At 42.5% G+C, this 17,085-nt stretch overlaps 1 protein-coding gene across 12 annotated transcripts in view; it reads right to left on the bottom strand.

Moving 5' to 3' along the window:
- The window catches only part of ncor1 (nuclear receptor corepressor 1), a 404,095-nt gene that overhangs the window by 133,653 nt on the left and 253,357 nt on the right, over nt 1–17,085 (bottom strand). For 11 of the 12 annotated variants that reach the window (XM_041197143.1, XM_041197144.1, XM_041197133.1 and 8 more), the window contains 3 exons: nt 16,320–16,452; nt 15,029–15,542; nt 56–185 (listed from right to left, as the gene is read on the bottom strand). In XM_041197143.1, the coding sequence (XP_041053077.1) occupies nt 56–185; nt 15,029–15,542; nt 16,320–16,452 (777 nt within the window). The remainder of the gene's footprint in view (nt 1–55; nt 186–15,028; nt 15,543–16,319; nt 16,453–17,085) is intronic. The other variant, XM_041197135.1, reaches the window with a different exon arrangement.

Raw genomic sequence — 17,085 nt, 5'->3', positions numbered from 1 at the left:
CAAAAATGAATAAGAGGGCTATTATGGCGAGTGTGAACCCCACAAAAACACTCACCATATTGGGAATCATGGCTGCTCGCTGCTGCAGCTGCTGGATATCCATCTGAACTGGCTTCATGGCTGAGGTCATCAACACCGAGCTGTGAGGTTTCAACAGTGATGGCTTCGATTCCGGAGAAAACATTCTAGAGCAGAAATGAACTCTTTGAAGAACATCACCCATAAAAGTTTCAAGATACACACGTTTATCATCAAGCATCTTCTAGAAAAATCTGTCAATATTTCTATCAGGGATGATAGAAAAGAATTTTGTGATGCTGCAGAACAATACAGGTGGAATCACAAATACTCAAGGACTCTGTTAATAATTCAAAGATACCTTTGCATTTCATCTGTTGATCACAAACTAAATAGTCCTTTGCTGGACCTTTCCTTTCATTTTAAATTAAAGGGAGAAAATCAGAACAAAAAATACAAAGTCATACAAATCTATACAAAGAGAGGCCTGAGGAAAAACACCAGAACAAAGAATATGAGTGGTAAGTGGACAAAAACACCTCAACAATTGAGTACAAGACAGAAGAGATACCATTAATTTTTTTTTAACTGAAGTTATTATTACAAGTTCTAGGAGGCTGCAATGATGCTTTGCTAGGAGTTAAATTGTATTGTTGCTTCTGCTGGAACCAGGTGGCTAAGGTAATAAACAAGAGTCAACTCACAATTGTGAACTCACACAAAGCATTCAAATCAAAATTGGAGAGTTACATGTATCAATAACAATACAGCAACATGATATAGCAGGTATAATGGAGGCAAGACTTAGATTTGGACAGGCCTAAGAACTGAACATGCTTGGTTACAAAATTTTCAGGTTAGGGGAAAGAGTGGGCTAAGGTATCAGTCTTAGTAAGGACTCGGTGTAAGCTAAATATGTTCTTGGGATTTTCACTATAATAAAATCATAAGAATAGGATATAGAAATTGTGCGGAGGGAAGGTGAAAGTGGAGATTAGAAAGGTAAAACAAGAATATGAAAAAAGGGGGAAGATAATGTAAAATACTATACTACAGAGTTTTTTAAACACAGAAAAAGTAAAAGTGAGAAGATAGGGCCATTTTGGTTGAAGAGAATTTAGGTGTGGAGTATGAAATGAATCACAGAGATATATTAACGTTTTTATGTCAGCTTGTACTAATATTGGATGAGTACACAATTATAAGGAGAGACTTGAGATACTGGGATGATTTTCACTGGAGCAGAGAAGGTTGGGAGGAAATTTAATAGAATTATAAAATTTCAAACAGTTGACGTACAGATCAGCAATAATCTAATCGAGTGGCAGGTTAGATTCAAGGAGCTGAATGGCTTCCTCTTATTTCTACATTCCTATAAATGGCCTTGCTATCTATCCATCAGAACAACTAGTTTGACCACCAAGCACCTTCATACTTTGCTCTTTCCTCAAAATTACCTTCTATTACAGGATCATAGAGGAAAACGATAATCCCAAGTTTATTTTTTTTTTGTAACTAACCACCTTCTTAAAGCCCTCTCTCTCCTGCCCCTCCACCATCACCTTAAGTTCTGCTGGTCTGCATAAAATCAAGGTTAAATGTAAGGTTGGATGGAAAATCACTGACATTCCCAACCCATGACCTAGGGGAAAATATTCCACAGCTTCAGTCCTGCGTAGTGTTATTTTCTAACATTTTTGGCACCAGGTTTAGAAACATTTCAGATGCATAAACATCTCAGTACCTCAGCTGGCAAATCTTAGCTCCAGCTTCCCTGTACGTTGTAATTCACCTTGTACTCGTATATTTTCATTGAAATGGGGGTTTTATGATATATACAACTTGACTTTCAAGCATGCAACAGTGCAACTAAAAGTAAGGCATTTAGAACATACAAACAAGGAGCAGGAATAGGCCATTTGGCTCCTCGAGCCTGTTCCCAATAACCTATCACCCCCCTGCTTACCAAGAATCTATCCACCTCTGTCTCAAAAATATTCAGACTCTGCTTCCACTGACATTTCAGGGAGAGTTCCAAAAGACTCACGACCCTCTGAGGGAAAAAACTTTGCCTTATCTTTGTTTTAAATGGGCGACCCCTTATTTTTAAACAGTAATTCTTAGATACAGATTCTCCCACAAGAGGAAACATCCTCTCCACATCCACCTTGTCAAGACCCCTCACAATCTTAAAGGTTTCAATCAAATCATCTCTTACACTTCTAAACTCCAACGGATACAGGCCTAACCTGTTCAACCTTTCCTCATAAGGCAACCTGCCCATTCCAAGTACTAGTCTGGTAAACCTTCTCTGAACAGCTACCAATGCATTACCATCCTTCCTTAAATAAGGGGACCAATAATGTACGCAGTACGCCAGGTGTGGTCTTACTGGTGCTCTGTGTAACTGAAGCATAACCTCCCTTTCCCTTTTCAATTTCCCTCACAATGAATGATAACATTCTATTAGCTTTACTAATTACTTGCTGTACCTGCATGCTAGCCTTTTGCGATTCATGCACTAGGACACCCAGATCCCTCTGCATTTCAGACCTCTACAATCTCTCACCATATAGGTAATATGCTTCTCTGTTTTTCTTCCTGCCAAAATGGATAATTTCACATTTTCCCATATTATACTCCATTTGCCGGGTCTTTGCCCACTCACTTAACATATCTATAGCTTTTTCTACATCCTTTTGCTCTGAAGGGTTATACAGACTCAAAACGTGAACTCTAATTCTCTCCCTGCAGATACTTGTCAAACCTGCTGAGCTTTTCCAGCATTTTCTGTTTTTATTTCAGATTTGCAGCATCCGCAGAATTTTGATTTTGAATTATATTAAGGATTTATTGCCCTTCCCTAATTGCCCTTGTTCAGAGGGCATTTAAAGGGCATTCAGAGGGCTTCACTGTGGGTCTGGAGTCACTTGTAGGCCAGACCAAGTAAGGACAGCAGATTTCCTTCCGGAAAGGACATTAGTGAACCAGATGGGTTTTTACAGCAATCGACAATGGTTTCATGGTCATCATTAGACATTTAATTCCAGATTTTTATTGAATTCAAATTCCACCATCTGCCATGGTGGGAATCGAACCCGGGTCCCCAGAGCATTAGCCTGGGTCTCTGGGTTACTATTCCATTGACAATACCTGTCCCAGACCATCACCATGCCTGGGTATGTACTGTCCCACCGGCAGGACAGGCCCAGCAGAGGTGGCAGCACAGTGGTATACAATCAGGAGGGAGTTGCCCTGGAAGTCCTCAACATTGACTCCAGACCCCATGAAGTCTCATGGCATCAGGTCAACATGGGCAAGAGAACCTCCTGCTGATTACCACGTACCGCCCTGCCTCAACTGATAAACCAGTGCTTCTCCATGTTGAACACCACTTGGAGGAAGCACTGAGGGTGGCAAGGGCACAGCATGTACTCTGGGTGGGGGATTTCGATGTCCCTCACCAAGAGTGTCTCGGTAGCACCACGACTGGCCGAGCTGGCCAAATCCTAAATGACATAGCTGCTAGAATGGGTCTGCAGCAGGTGTGAGGGAACCAACAAGAGGGAAAAACATACTTGACCTCATCCTCACCAACCTGCCTGCTGCAGATGCATCTGTCCATGACAGTATCGGTAGGAGTGACCACTGCACAGTCATTGTGGAGACGAAGTCGTACCTTCACGTTGAGCATACCCTCCGTCGTGTTGTGTGGCACTATCACCGTGCTAAATGGGATAAATTTCAAACAGATCTAACAACTCAAATATAAAAGTAAAAAGCTACAGATGCTGGAAATCTGAAACAAAAACAAACATTTCTGGAAAAACTCAGCAGGAATGACAGCCCCTGTGGAGAGAAAGACAGAGTTAACGTTTCGAGTCCGTATGACTCTTCTTCAGACTCGTCTCTTTAGTTCTGAAGAAGAGTCATACGGACTCAAAACGTTAACTCTGCCTTTCTCTAGCAACTTAAGACTGGGCATCCATGAGGCGCTGTGGGCCATCAGCAGCAGCAGAATTGTACTCAAACAATCTGTAACCTCATGGACCAGCATATCCCCCACACTACCATTACCATCAAGCCAGGGGATCAACCCTGTTTCAATGAAGAGTGCAGGAGGGCATGCCAGGACCAGCACCAGGCATACGAAAATCTGAGGTGTCAACCTGGTGAAGCTATAACACAGGATTACTTGCATGCCAAACAGCATAAGCAGCAAGTGATAGACAGGGCTAAGCAATCCCACAACCAATGGATCAGATCTAAGCTCTGCAGTCCTGCCACATCCAGTCATGAATGGAGGTGGATAAATTAAACAACTCACTGGAGGAGGAGGCTCCACAAATATCCCCATTCTCAATGATAGAGGAGCTCAACAGATTAGTGCAAAAGATAAGGCTGAAGCATTTGGTACAGCCAGAAGTGCTGAGTAGGTGATCCATCTCAGCCTCCTCCGGAGTTCCCCAGCGTCATAGATGCCAGTCTTCAGCCAATTCGATTCACTCCAGGTGATATCAAGAAATGGCTGAAGGCACTGGATACTGCAAAGGATATGGGCCCTGACAATATTCTGGCAACAGTACTGAATACTTGTGCTCCAGAACTCACCACACCCCAAGCCAAGCTGTTCCACTACAACTACAACACTGGCAACTACCTGGCCATGTGGAAAATTGCCCAGGTATGTGCTGTACACAAGAAGCAGGGCAAATCCAAACCAGCCAATTACCGTAATCAGTCTACTCTCCATCATCAATAAAGTAATGGAGGGGGTCATCAACACTTCTATCAAGCGGCGCTTCACTTAGCAATAACCTGCTCACTGACGCCCAGTTTCTGTTCTGCCAGTGCCACTCAGCTCCTGACCTCATTACAGCCTTCGTTCAAACATAGATAAAAGAGCTGAACTCCCGAGGTGAGGTGAGAGTGACTGCCCTTGACATCAAGGCTCCATTTGACAGAGTGTGGCATCAAGGAGCCCGAGCAAAACTGGACTCAATGGGAATCAGGGGGAAAACTCTCCACTGGGTGGGAGTCATACCTAGCTCAAAGGGAGATGGTTGTGGTTGTTGCAGATCAGTCATCTCAGCACCAGGACATCACTGCAGGAGTTCCTCAGGGTAGTGTCCTCGGCCCAACCATCTTCAGCTGCTTCATCAGTGACCTCCCTTCCATCATAAGGTCAGAAGTGGGAATGTTCGCTGATGATTGCACAACGTTCAGCACCATTTGCGACTCCTCAGATACTGAAGCAGTTCATGTCCAAAGGCAGCAAGACCTGGACAATATCCATCTGACTACACTGTCCCCTACAATACTGCTACATTCCTTGTAACCCGCACCACCCCTCCCCCCGCTTGAATGGCATTTTGTACAATGCAGCCATTGCCAGTCAGCTCATCTACCCTGCTGCCCCCACTCTCATCCAAACAAACTCAAAAAACCTCAAACCTGTTGGACAATTGCAAGGGTGCAGGCTCCTGCACTCCTGTCCTCTGAGTCCTCATATCTGCCTCACTTGCAGTCACACCATCTTGTCCCTGACCAAATCAGAAGACCCTATCCTAAGGGATGTGACCACCTCCTGGAATAAATTGTCCAGGTAACTTTCCCCCTCCCTGATATGCTGCAGTGAGTGCAGCTTGGCTGCCAGCTCAACAGCTCAGAACCGAATTTCCTGCAGCCGCAAACACTTACTGCAGATCATACCGGTATCCAGAAGCTCCCACATCCTGCAATTGCAGCACATCACCTGCCCTGCCATCATCAATAATGTGTTAAGTAATTAATAACTGCTAATTAATTAATCAATAAAGCCTCCACCTCCCAGTAGGTTTCGGTACTGCGAGTAAACCTTATAATAGTGACAAAACAATACAGTACTTACAATACTGATTAAACTGGTTTACCTGTTCCTTCTACTGCACCAAAGTGGATATCAAGTATTGGAGGTTGAAAAAGAGAAGAAGGAAAAAGCACCTCCTCCGCATCCTTCACCGAACTCCCCACTCAGCATACTTTACTTCTTGGAGTAAACCTTACCTAAAGCATCTCTTTCCCCCTACGCACTGAATTCCCACTTTGAACCAAATTCCCAAATAGACGCACTCGGTCTCTGTCTTACTCAGGCTAAAGTTTCCCCTCACTGACTGTGCGCCTCTTACTACGAATATACCTTACAGCAGAAGGCGGCAGGCTGTGAACGTATATTACATACATTCTCACATAAGGGCATTTTTCCTGTATAATTTATAAGAAAGATGTGGACTCTCTGATCCAGACCAGTGTTTTAAACAGCAATCTCATAGAGAAAGATAAAACATCAGAAAGCAGAGGTAGATTATGTGAAGCCTCGGATTTACAAGTCCATAAGTTGTAGTGGGAAAGGAAGGTTGAGTGAGTTGAGTACCATGTAATTCATTTCAAAGTACACACTCTGTGATTTGCAGAGGAAATAAAAATCTCAATGCAAGATATGCAGTAATTATTTAATGATTAATTTCTCAGATATTGCTGCTTATAAATTCACAGCAATGGCAAGTTCTCGAATAGCCGCCTTAACTCTTTAATTAGATTAATTTCACATTTACTCTCTGAACAAAATATTTACTGATGTAGTATCACACTGATGTGGAATTGAACCTAATTGGCAATTTGTATTTCAGAAGAAACTGGAATATGAATCAATATTTTATGTTAAAATTGCTGATTTGACACTGTTAAGAAACCAGATAATCAATAGAAGGCTTTCAAAAATTTGATTCTATTTAATAGGAAGCACTCCAGCGAGTTACTGTGTCCAAAAGTCAATTATGTTTGCATTTCCTAAAGAAATCAGTAATACTCATGAAAAGGATATCTATAACACAGAATTTGCTAGAGTGGGACATCTTGAGGTCATTTTTTTATGCTATAGGTTGTGTTCATTGCTGGCAAAGCAGCTTGGAGAGGAACATGCAGGTGATGTATCCATGGCACCTGTTGCTCTCATCCTTCTAGGTGGTAGAGGTTGCAGGTTTAGAAGGTGCTGTTGGAGAAGCCTTGGCAAGTTGCTACAGTGTAGAACGAACACAGTGCTGCCATTCTGTGCTGGTGATGGAGGGAGTTAATGTTTAAGGTGGTCAATGAGGGTACTGATCATGTGGACTGCTTTGTCCTCGATAGTGTGGGGCTTCTTGAGTGTTGTTGGAGCTGCATTCATTCAGGCAAGTGGAGAGTATTCCATCACACCCTTGACCTCTGCTTTGTAGATGCTAAACAGGCTTTCTGGAGTCAGCTACTATGTTAATCATCATAGGATATCCAGCCTCTGACCTGTTCTTGTAGCCACAGTATCTATATAACTGATTCAGTTAAGTTGCTCCACGGCAATGCCTCTACCAATCTGAGTCCACTTTCCAACAATCAGCACTCTCTTCTCATGCAGTATAAATTGTTGTTCCCTTTACTTTTGGTATTCTTGCGAACGTTCCTGATGACTGCAAGATGAAAAGTTTTGACAGCCTCTTTCATCAGCAATACTCGAGTTCTGTACTTTCAAATGACTACTTGCTGCACACGGATCTGAGGAGTTGCAAATGCTACTGAACACTGTGCAATCATCAGTGAACATCCCCACTTCTGACTTTATGATGCAGGGAATCTTATTGATAAAGCAGCTGTATATGTTTGGGCCTAAGTCACTGCCCCGAGGAACTCCTGCAGCGATGTTCAAAGGCTCAAAAAATAGACCTTCAAACACTGTAACCATCTTCCTTTGTGCTTGGTCTGACTCCAGCTAGCGGAGAGTTTTCATTCTTCCTTTCATTGACTTCAATTTTATTAAGGTGCCTGAATGTCAAGGCCAATTGCTTTCACCTCTGAAATTCAGCTCTTTTATCCATGCTTGGACAATGGCTGCAATGAATTCAGGAGCCAAGTGGCTCTGGTGGAACCCAAACTGAATATTGTCGAGCAGGTAATTGCTGTGTAAGTGCTACTGATAGCTTTGTTGACGACACCATCCATCACTTTGCTGATGATCAAGAATAGACTGATGAGGTGGTAATTCGAAAGGTTGGATTTTTTTCTGATTCATTTACGGGATGTGGGCTTCATTGGCTTGGCCAGCATTTATTGCCCTTCCATAATTGCCCTCAAGAAGGTGGTGGTGAGCTGCCTTCCTGAACTGCTGCAGTCCATGTGGTGTAGGTATACCCATAGAGCTGTTAAGGAGGGAGTTCCAGGATTTTGACCCAGCGACAGTGAAGGAACGGTGATATATTTCCAAATCAGGATGGTGAGTGGCTTGAAGGGGATCTTCCAGGTGGCGGTGATCCCATGTATCTGCTGCCCAAGTCTTTCTAGATGGTAGTGGTCATGGGTTTTGAAGGTGCTGCCGAAGAAGCCTTAGTGAGTTTCTGCATTGCATCTTGTAGATGGTACACACTGCTGCCACTGTTAGTTGGTGGTGGAGGGAGTGAATGTTTGTGGAAGGGATGCCAATCAAGGGGGCTGCTTTGTCCTGAATGGTGTCAAACTTCCTCAATGTCTTTGGAGTTGCACTCATCCAGTAAAGTGGAGAGTATTTCATCCCACTTCTGACTTGTGCCTTGCAGATGGTGGACAGGCTTTGGGGAGTCGGGAGGTGAGTTACTAGCCGCAAGATTCCTAGCCCCTGACCCGCTCTTGTAGCCACAGTTTTTATACGGCTAATCCAGTTCAGGTTTCTGGTCAATGGTAACCCCCCCCAAGATGTTGAAAGTGGGGGATTCAGCAATGTTAATGCCATTGAATGACATGGGGTGATGGTTAGATTCTCTCTTGTTGGATATGGTCATTGCCTGGCATTTGTGTGGCACGAATGTTACTTGCCTTTTGTCAGCCCAAGCCTGGTTATTTTCCAGGTCTTCCTTCAGTTGGACATGGACTGCTGCAGTATCTGAGGAGTTGCGAATGGTGAACATTGTGCAATCATCAGCCAATATACCCACTTCTGACCTTATAATGGAAGGAGGGCCATTGATGAAGCAGCTGAAGATGGTTGGGCCAAAGACACTACCCTGAGGAACTCCTGCATTGATGTCCTGGAACTGAGATGACTGACGTCCACAACCATCTTCCTTTGCGCTAGGTATGACTCCAACCAGCTGAGAGTTTTCCCCCGATTCCCATTGATTCAGTTTTGCAAAGGTTCCTTGATGCCACATCCAGTCAAATATGATGTTAAGGGCAGTCACCCCGGGAGCCCAGCTCTTTTGTCCACGTTTGAACCAAGGCTGTAATGAGGTCAGAAGCCAAGTGATCCTGGCTGAACCCGAACTGAGCGTCAGTGAGCAGGTTATTGCTAAGCAAGTACCCCTTAATTGCACTGTAGATGATCCCATCCATCACTTTACTGATAATGGAAAGTAGACTGATGGGGCGTAATTACTGGGTTGGATTTGTCTTGCTTTTTATGTACAGGACACACCTGGGCAATTTTCCACATGGACAGGTTGATGCTTCTGTTGTCGCAGAACAGCTTGGCTAGGGACGCAGTTGGCAAGTTCTGGAGCACAGGTCTTCAGTACTATTGCTGGAATATTGTCAGGGCCCATAGCCTTTGCATTATCCAGTGCCTTCAGCTGTTTCTTGATATCACCTGGAGTGAATCGAATTGGCTGAAGACTGGCAGCTGTGATGCTGGAGACCTCTGGAGGAGGCTGAGATGGATCATCCACTCAACACTTCTGGCTGAAGATTGTTGCGAATGCTTCAGCCATATCTTTTGCACTGATGTGCTGGACTTCTTCAGCACTGAGGATGGAGATATTTGTGGAGCCTCCTCCTCTAGTGAATTGTTTAATTTTCCACCACGATTCATGACTGGATGTGGCAGGGCTGCAGAGCTTAGATCTGATCTGTTGGTTGTGGGATCATTTAGCTCTGTCCATCTCTGGCTGCTTATGCTGGTTGGCACTCAAGTAGTCCTGTGTTGTCACTTCACCAGGTTGACACCTCATTTTTAGGTATGCCTGGTGCTGCTCCTGGCATTACCTCCTGCACTCTTCATTGAATCACGGTTGATCCCCAGGCTTGGTCGTAATGGTAGAATAGGGGATATGCTGGGCCATGAGGTTACAGGTTATGGTTTAGTACAATTCTGCTGTGGCTGATGGCCCACAAGGCTTCATGGATGCCAGTCTTGAGTTGCTAGATCTGCTCGAAATCTATCCCATTTAATGTGGTGATATTGCCACAAAGCATGATGGAGGGCATCCTCAATGTGAAGGCAGGACTGTGTTTCCACAAGGACTATGTGGTGGTCATTCCTACCGATACTGTCATGGGTAGATGCATCTGTGGCAGGCAGGTTGGTGAGGCTGAGGTCAAGTATGTTTTTCCCTCACCACCTGCCACAGACCTAATGCCAGCCGATCAGTCCAGTTCGTTAGATCTTTCTGGTCTGTCTGGTTAGGCTTCTTCCCTCAACACTTCAGCTTAAAAAATTATTGTGCTGCAAATTGCTGGAATTGCAAGCTGAAAACAGGGTGACAATTTCAATGATGGTGAATGACAGAGATAACATTATACCTCTTTAACCAATGAGATTTAAGTACAGAGAATGAAATAGGGCAAGGGGGAAGGAAAGAGGATGAACTGATGTCAAATTAGATACAAAAGAAATAGAGTGGGAAAGAAAGACTGGATTGCGAGAGAAACAGAGACAGAATGGAAAAGTTGGAATTTATTTTTAAAAATAACATATATTTTTTAAAATTTCAACATTGGCAATGTTAACCCAAAAGCAAAATACTGCAGATGCAGGGCTTATGACAGAAATGCAGCTGCTATTTCATACAGGTATGTGGACTTCGAAAAAAGATTTGATAAACTACCACAAAATAGACTTGGTAGTAAAATTGAAGCCCATGAGTTTAAAGGGGCAGTGGCTACGTGGGCACAAATTTCACTAAGGGATAGAAAGCAGAGAGTAGTGGTGAAAAATAGTTTTTCAAACTGGAGGAAAGTGTACAGAAGTAGGCACATGGAATCCTTGGCTTTATTAATAAAAACACAGAGAACAAAAACCAAGAAGTTATATTAAACCTATACAAAACACTGGTTAGACCCTGGCTGGAGTGTTGTGTTCGATTCTGAGCTCACACTTTAGCAGGATGAGCGGCTGCAGATGCAAACGAGATTTACTAGAAAGGTATCAGCTATGTGGAGAGACTAGAGAAACTGGGGTTGTTCTCCTTGGAGCAGAGAAAGTCAAGGGGGGAGCGCAAAAAGTTCTTAAAGTTTTTGATAACTTTCCTTTATTTACTTTGCTTCCACTGGCAGAAGGCCTGGCAACCAGAGAATACAGATTGAAGGTAATTGGCTAAAGAATCAGAGGCGACCGATTAATTGGGTAGTCTGATTGCTGTTCATGCTGTGTGCAAAAGGGTTGCTTGAATTGCCCTATGTAGCATCATAATGGCACAGGGGCCCATCAAGTCCCTACCATCTCTCTGCAGAGCAATCCAATCAGTCCCATTCCCCCCACTCTATCCTCATGGCCTTGCAAAGTTTCTTTCCTGAAGTGCCCATCCAATTTTGTTTTGAAATTATTGATCATCTCCTTTTCCACCACCTTCATGGGCAGCAAATTCCAGGTCATTACCACTCACTGAGTAAAAAGGTTCTTGCTTCCCGAATCGCCCCGCACCTTTAGCCCAAAATCTTAATCTGAGTTCCATAATCTTGTACCATCAGCTAATGGGAACAGCTTTTCTTCGTCTTGTGAATGAATGAAGAGAAAATACAAAAATAACTTGCAAATGATATCAAACAAAAGATTTATATATTAAGAGTAAGAGAATGGTAAAGGAGGGTGCAGGCTCATTAATTGTATCTATTTTCACAGTGGAGGAACTTGGTGACTTTAATACAAGTAAATTAAATGGTAATGAAGAAAATTAAAGTTATTCAAAATGAGGCAAACCTTCAGGACTTAATGGCTTTCATTCAAAGGCATGAAAATTGCAGATACTTTTTCAAAGCTCTCCAAATTCAGAAGTTGTGATTCTGGATTAGAAAGTTACTAATCTTTTAAAAGGAGGGAGAAGGCAGTAAACTACAGACTTAAGAGCCCAATGACAGTTGTATGAAGTCACTGGAATCTATCAGAGGCCAAGGTGATTTAGCACTTGTATAGGTATCACTGATGAAGGAGAATCAGTATGAATTTGAAGTGGGTAGGACATGTCAGATTTACCTAGTGACTGAGGCAGTCACTAGCATGTTGCCAAAATGTGAGTTTATACACATCAGAAAAGGATGAACAGGCTGGATCTCTTCCCTTGAAAAAAGGTTAAGGGGTGACCTAATAGAGGTCTTTAAAATTATGGAAGGTTTTGATAGAAACGACACAGAAAATGTTTCTACCTGTGAGACTAGAGGCCATCAATATAGGATAACCGCCAATAAATTAAATGCGGAATTCAGAAGATTCTTCTTTACCATAGTATAGATATATTTAAGAGGAAGCTGGATAAACCTATTATGGAGAAGGGAATAGAGGAATACACTGATGAGAGTTAGTTGAGGAAAGACAGGAAGAGGTTAGAGTGGAGCAAAAATGCCAGCATGGTCTGGCTGAGCTGAATGCTGCATATTATGTAATTCTATGCTGGATGAAGGAGTATCTATGGGACTTCCAGAAGGCATTTGATAAGATTCTGAGCAAAAGATTAAAACAAAAATGAGAACATATGGAATTGGAGGTTACCATGTAATATAAGTTGGCAATTGCTTGAGAGGAAGACAGAGGTTAGGGATGAAGGTAATCTGGTTGGCAGAGTGTGCATGATTTTCCCCAGGATCTGTATTGGGGCTTCAACTTTTCAATAAACGGTTACAGGACATTTGATCCAACCAGTCTGTGTCAGTGTTAATGTTCCACATGAGCCACCACCCATCTTACTTGATTCTATCCCATCAGTATAACTTTCTATTCCTTTCTCCCTCACATACTTATCCTAGCTTCCCTTTAAATACATCAATGCTATTCACTTCAACTATTCATTGTGGCAGCGAGTTTCACATTCTAACCACTAACTATGCAAAGAAGTTTCTTCTAAATTCCCTACTGGATATTATTAGTGACTATAAGAACATAAGATATTGAAGCAGTAGATGGCCATATGGCCCTTCAAGTGTGCTTCATCATTTAATAAGATCCCCAGATATCTTGATTTTCTTAGTATTTAAACCTTTAATCAATCTCTGTCTTGAATATATTCAATGACTGAGCATTCAGAGCCCTCTAGGATAGAAATTTTCAAATATTTACAACCCTCTAAGTGAAGAAATTTCTCCTCCTCATGAGTCCTAAATGGCTGTACCCTTATTCTGAGAGCACATCCTCTTAGTTCTAGACTCTCCAGCTGGGAAACACAGCCTCTGCGCATCTATCCTGCTAGTCCTTTCAGAATCTTATTTATTTCATTCAGATCAAATCTCATTCTTCTAAACTTGATAGGATACATGTCCATTATACGCAATCTCTTCTCATAGGACAACCCTCTCATCCCAGGAATCAATGTAGTGAACCTTTGCTTCACACCCTCTAAGACAAGTACATCCTTCCTTAGGCATGGAGGCCAAAACTGTATATGGGCCTCACCAAAGCCCCGTGCAATTGCAGTAAGACTTCCTTAGTCTTGTACTCCAATTCCATTGCAATTAAGGTTAACATATCATTTGCCTTCCTAATTGGTTTTTGTACCTGGTTAATTTTGTGTTTCTTGTACAAGAACATATAAATCCCTTTGAACACCACATTTAATACTTTCTCACCATTTAAATTTTTTTTATATTCTTCCTACTAAAGTGAATAATATCATATTCCTCACATTATACTCCAACAGTCACCTTCTTGCTCAATCACTTAACCTATCTATATCCCTTTGCAGGCTCTTTGTGTCCTCCTCACAGCTTACTTTCCCACCTAACTCTCTATCATTAACAAACTTGGATACATTACACTCGTTCTCTTCACCTAAATCACATAGGTTGTAAGAAGCTGAGGGCCCAGTACTGATCCTTGTGGCAAACGTGAGTTACACTCTGCTAGTCTAAAAGTGATTCATTTATCCTTGCTCTGTTTTCTGCCCTTTAACCAATCCACTATCCATGCCAGTATTTTACCCTGTGAAATTTGACAAATGTTACAGTATCAAGGAAAATGGGTCAAAGGCAGGTAAATGGAATTGAAATACAGATCAGCCATGATCTCACTGAATGACAGAACAGGCTTGAGAGATTAAATGGCTGACTCCTGTTCCTATTCACCCAAGCTTAGTTGCATGGGGAAAGCTAATTTCAGTTGAATATTTAAAAAAGTATTGGGCATTTCTGAAGTGATAGGAAAGTGTTGCAAATAACATCCTCACCAAAGGATTGGAATTCAGAAAGTGTTTGAAATCACTACTTTTTTCCAAGTAAGCAGGGGTGCATTTTCAAAGCAACGGGAATGCTTCTGTGGTGACCATGGAAGCGACTAACCAATGAGGAAAAGCACAGACTGCATATGAGAGTTTTTTGCAGACTTTGTGCTTTGCTGGTTATGACCAAAATAATTTTTTCATGGTGACTGAATAAATCAAATTCTGTTTTTATTCTATCATGATTTTTTGTAATGATTTAAGGATCATATTTCATAGAACAGTGCAGAGCAGGAGGAAGCCATTTGTCACCAGCTCTTTCAAAGAGCAAGTCAGTTAGTCCTACTTCTCACCCTTATCCCATATTCCTGCAAATTTTCATCCTTCAGGGGTTTAACAATTTCCTTTTAAAGGTACTATTGCTTCTATATCCAGTGCCCTACCAGGCAGTGCATCCCAAATCCTAACTGCTCCTTGCGTAAAAAACTCTTTCTTCGTGTCACTTCTGGCTCTTATACCATCCATTTTTTCTATAAAATTTACAAAATACTGGTCTTGCTGATGAAGTAACTTTCTCAGTTATCATGCCGCTTTATCAAACAGAATGTACCCACCTTTGCCGGTCAGGCTCCCCATCCTCCACTTCATCTGCACTGCAGGTTGCACTTGAATCATTGTCTGAGTGGGACTCCACCTGCACTCCAGGCTGCGGTAGATCGAGCAGCTCTGCTCCCATTGTTCCCTGCTGTCTGGCTTTCTCAAACTCCTTGTCTTTGGCATCCACTTCCACTTTAATCTGTAGATTTTCTTCTGGCTTCATATCCACATCAACAGGCTCAGTTTTGGTCTTCATCAGAGGTTCAAACACGGGCTTTGCTTCAGCATCAGGTCCCCTTTGACCCTCCATCGACTCCTCAAAGCCCAAGTTCATCTCCTGCTTGACCTGCAGTTCAGGTGAGGCAGCGGCTGGTGCTGGTGAAAGAGGTGGTATACTTGGAGTGTCCTTGGTGGTAGGATTGAGCTCTTCTCCAGTTAACCTGTTAGCTTCAGCACTTTCCTTGCTTGACTTGCCTGTCTCCATAGGCGATGGTGAAGGTGCACTTTCAGTATCTGAGCTGTTCTCAGCTCCTAGGAATAAAGAACTCACATTCAGCTTTCACAATTAAAGCCTTTGAGATAAGAAGCATAGAGGAACAAAAAGTAACGCAACAAATGATGCAAATCTGAAATAACAATAGAAAACAGTGGAAATACAGTTCAGTCAGCTGCTGAAAGACATGTTAACCTTTCATTAGACAAAGGGCTCCAAAACACCTTAACTTGCCTAGATGCAGATTGGCTTTTGAATTTCCAATATTCTCATAGAATAAAGAGCTGCTCTATGGGAAAGAATGCAGGGAGATAAATTAAGAGGGTTTAGACTAGATGCGGCTGATTTGTAGATTGATAAAATTACACAGATTGTTTAATAAAACTCTTAAGCATCTGCACCTTGTGTAAGTAAATCATCAACATTTTTAATACAACAGCACCATTGGGCCTCAGGAATCCCTTCAGAAACTGCTGCTGTTCTATAGAGCAGATACTCATGAACCCTAACCTAATTCTGTTGCAGAAATATTGGTGGAAGCCAAATATAACTGGACAGAGTATGTACCAGTAGCAGCCAAATATAATTCTGCCATGCAGATATAGAGGAGACGAGTATCATCTTGCAGTATGGGTACTGGCAGGTTAGGTATTCCCTCAGTTCAAACACAAATATGGGGACATAATGCTGGACATTTTGGCGTTCTTACTCCCACCCTCCCACCAGCAACCACCCCCGACCCCCTGCCCCACACAATGTTTTGAACTTATCCAAGCAGGTATTATCACAACCTGGTGACATAGATTCCTTTATACCTTCACTATCCTCTGGATTCTCCTCCTCATTGGACACTTCATTGTCCTCATCCTCTTGTGCAGACACTGTTGAAGCAATGCTTTCGCATTGAGATACATCCCGATCCTCACGTGATCTCCGTGACATCTGTTGCTAAGGAGATAGAGAAGATGTAAAAAAAACTCCTGGGAACCTTGTAACTCTATACCCATGATCTCATGCTCCCTATCACATTACACCCATGTCAGGGGGGGAATATTAACATATTGAAACAAGTGCAAGCCATTTAGGCCCCTGAGCCTGTTCTGCCCATTCAATGAGATCAAGGCTGATCTGTGAGCTCCTTGCCTTTGCCTCATACTCAATACATTTCGTTAATAAAAATCTAGCAAGTACAGGATTTTTCAACAGCACCCTCCAAACTCAACTTCTACCACCAAGAAGGACCAGGGCAACAGGCACAAGGGAATATCACCCCCTGCAGGTTCCCCTCCAACACACACACCATCCTGACTTGGAATTATATCGCTACTCCTTTACTGTCACTTGGTTAAAATCCTGGAAGCCCATCTCCAACACAGTGGGTGCACCTACACCATTTGTGGTTCAAGAAGTTGCTCACCATCTTCTCAAAGGCAATTAGGAATGGGTAATAAATGCTGGCCTTACCAGCAACACACACATCCCAAGAACGAATAAAAAAAAAATGAACAACTGCAACTGCCGAAGAGTGTTCCAAATTTCTACTCATGAACTCACGAAAGGTACTGGTATCTCAAAAAATCA

Source organism: Carcharodon carcharias, chromosome 10 (genome assembly GCF_017639515.1).
Source record: "Carcharodon carcharias isolate sCarCar2 chromosome 10, sCarCar2.pri, whole genome shotgun sequence".
Classification (NCBI taxonomy): Eukaryota; Metazoa; Chordata; class Chondrichthyes; order Lamniformes; family Lamnidae; genus Carcharodon; species Carcharodon carcharias.
This window is presented reverse-complemented; position numbering and strand designations above follow the sequence as displayed.